At 47.8% G+C, this 2,783-nt stretch overlaps 1 protein-coding gene across 1 annotated transcript in view; it reads right to left on the bottom strand.

Annotated features, from left to right (window-relative positions):
* Positions 1 to 351: 351 nt before the first annotated feature.
* The window catches only part of fto (FTO alpha-ketoglutarate dependent dioxygenase), a 103,598-nt gene continuing 101,166 nt past the window's right edge, over positions 352 to 2,783 (bottom strand). The window contains exons 9-10 of the mRNA XM_081705876.1: positions 2,304 to 2,444; positions 352 to 2,041 (exon numbers count right to left, since the gene is read on the bottom strand). Of these exons, the coding sequence (XP_081562002.1) occupies positions 2,035 to 2,041; positions 2,304 to 2,444 (148 nt within the window). The 3' untranslated portion in view covers positions 352 to 2,034. The remainder of the gene's footprint in view (positions 2,042 to 2,303; positions 2,445 to 2,783) is intronic.

Here is a 2,783-nt window from a genome sequence, read left to right as displayed (position 1 = left end):
AACTCCTACCAACTGCTCATACTAAACTGACACACAGTGTAACTAAACATATATACACACACATTATACTAAACCGACACACACTGTAACTAAACATTCAGCTTTCACACTCGTTTTTTAAACTGCTGTGAAATCACACATCGCATGACGGCACATGACCATCACATATTTCATATGTAAACACACAACAAACATTTGAACATTTGCTCTGTGTGTACACACACACAGCTCACCTCACTGGCCCCTGCTACCGACTGACGCGTGCGTTATCGTGTGTGTGTGTGGGGGGGGGGTGTTTGAACCACAGTGCCCAGCCTTTTTGCACTCATTAAAAATATCAACAGGCAGGGAGAAAACAGCATAGTCTTTTATTGTCTATTATAGCTAGTGCTTTGCACACACACACACAATGCTTTCAGAAACGCAGCAGGCTTGGAGCGCAAAAAGGGGGGAAAAATCTCTGGATCAACGCAGAGAGACAATAAACACTGTTAAAAATACAAACAATACAGCATTTATGTAGCAACTCTTAGCATCTCTATAACCCGAAAAGTATAAAACACACACTGCATGTGCTAACACACGTCTTCTACCGGAACACTGACGACACAAGAAAACCCCAAACCAGCCCATCAGCAGAAGTCAGCTCGGCTGTTTATTCGTTCATTTCCTTCAGAGTTTCTAGTGCGCCGCGCGTGTAGCGCTCTTGATTTCATCCTTCATTTGTTTAACTGTGGTTTCATTGCATCCCGTCCCCTCGACATCGCAGCTGTTTGGAGACGATGGCGCGTTCCTGCTCCAGTCGACAGCAGGGTAGAGACAGAGGAGCCCACTGAATAACGAGGCGTCCGACGCCGGCCAGCTGGTAGCGCTACGCAAAGCACGCGGGGATGGGTGCAGGCAGAGCGGCCTCTTAACGCTACCGTCGGGAGAACGCGTGCTCGCGCCCGCACGGTAGCAAGGGCACAAGGACACGCGCACCCAAACATATACATGAACGTGCACACGCGCTCGCCCTCACACGCACACGCCTTTAAGTTATGTTCACATGACTTGCAATGCAGCATCTCATGACAGATTTAATACTCGGAGACAATCTGCTTTTTCAAACATCTCAGGGGGAGAATCAAATACGTTATGATTAGAGCTTTCATACAAAAAAGACAGTAAACCTTTGATTTCTAAATGAGCAACCAGGACATTCCATGTGGGCACAGATTTACAGCAAATAAAAGACTCAGTACATCCTCACCCACTTACACATAAAACTCCACACAACGGCAAGAATACAAACACACAAACAAATAACAAACCATCCAGTTCTCAAATGCACATTCAGGCATGCACAGACAAACAAACGCATAACTGCGCGTACACACGCACGCACACTCGCACACACGCGCACACACACACACACACACACACACACACACACACACACACACACACACACACACACTAAATCATATACGCAGTGAGAGGGCAAACATTCAGACACAAGAACAAACACACAATACTGACACACATGACTAAAGACTACAGCACACATATGACACCTAATGACCTCATAAGTCTTGGCCCTTGACCTTATATCCTGGTTGCTAGGATCCTAACCTAGTCGCTCTCTTAGAAGCTCAGCAGACAGCTAGCGGGGGTGCATTTTTCAAGCATAATGTGTACGCTGTATATGTGGCGAACGTTAGACAAGGCCTGTTAACATAGGATACACGGATTGATAAAAACATCCAGGGATGGATGACTACGCTACTGCCGAAAGGGTTACTATGCAATTCCGTTAGAACACTGTAGACTTAAAAAGAAGCGATGGGAAGAGGACTGGGAGGTGACGTTTAGGTTTTACCCACGATGCACATCAGTCGAGCCAACCGTTCACCCGTCCATCCGTTCCATGTTGGAGTCTGGTGGTTTGTGTGTGTGTGTTGTGTTTGTTATCCAGTTGTCGAGTCAGCTGCGACTTTTTCGTTCAAGGTACCTCGGCCATTCTCCTCTGTGTCATCCTCTCAGATGGGGACCTCACATCCTGAGGCGGAGTACAGCAGTACAGCAGAGTGAGACGTGTTTGGTCCTCCCGTTACCTCTCCGCCCTTCTCTCTAACACACACTCCTACTGAGAGCGTGCGAAATGTCAACGTTAAAGCAGGTTTAAGGTTTGAATTGGTAATGTGTGTCTGTGTCTTCTGTGTGTGTGTGTGTGTGAGAGAGATTCAAAGCAATAACATAACTGGGAGTTACTCTAAACATGAACGTGAACCCAGTCATGGCTTGGTCGAGGCCAACCTCACCTCCAGAGGAGGGATTCCACACGGCTGATGATGTCAGAGAGGTCAAAGGGCAGGGGCATGTCAGGGTCGTCACCGCTCCAGTATGGTCTGTCGATGGGCGCCTCCTCAGGCGGCAAAGTCTGTGCCAGGTTTGACTGGCACCTGCAGGGGCACAGAAGCACAACCAACACTTTCAGAGCAGTCTACAGACACAGAGTGGACTACAGACACAGAGTGGACTATAGACATAGATACACACTCAGGGTGAAGTCTACAGACACAGAGTGGACTACAGACACAGAGTGGACTACAGACACAGATACACACTCAGGGTGAAGTCTACAGACACAGAGTGGACTACAGACACAGAGTGGACTACAGACACAGATACACACTCAGGGTGAAGTCTCCAGACACAGAGTGGACTACAGACACAGATACACACTCAGGGTGAAGTCTCCAGACACAGAGTGGACTACAGACACAGAGTGGACTACAGAC

The sequence above is a fragment of the Electrophorus electricus genome, chromosome 23, assembly GCF_041902795.1.
Source record: "Electrophorus electricus isolate QZ-2024a chromosome 23, ASM4190279v1, whole genome shotgun sequence".
In the NCBI taxonomy this organism is placed as follows: domain Eukaryota; kingdom Metazoa; phylum Chordata; class Actinopteri; order Gymnotiformes; family Gymnotidae; genus Electrophorus; species Electrophorus electricus.
Note: the sequence above shows the minus strand (reverse complement) of the source record. Positions and strands in the feature narration are given on the sequence as shown.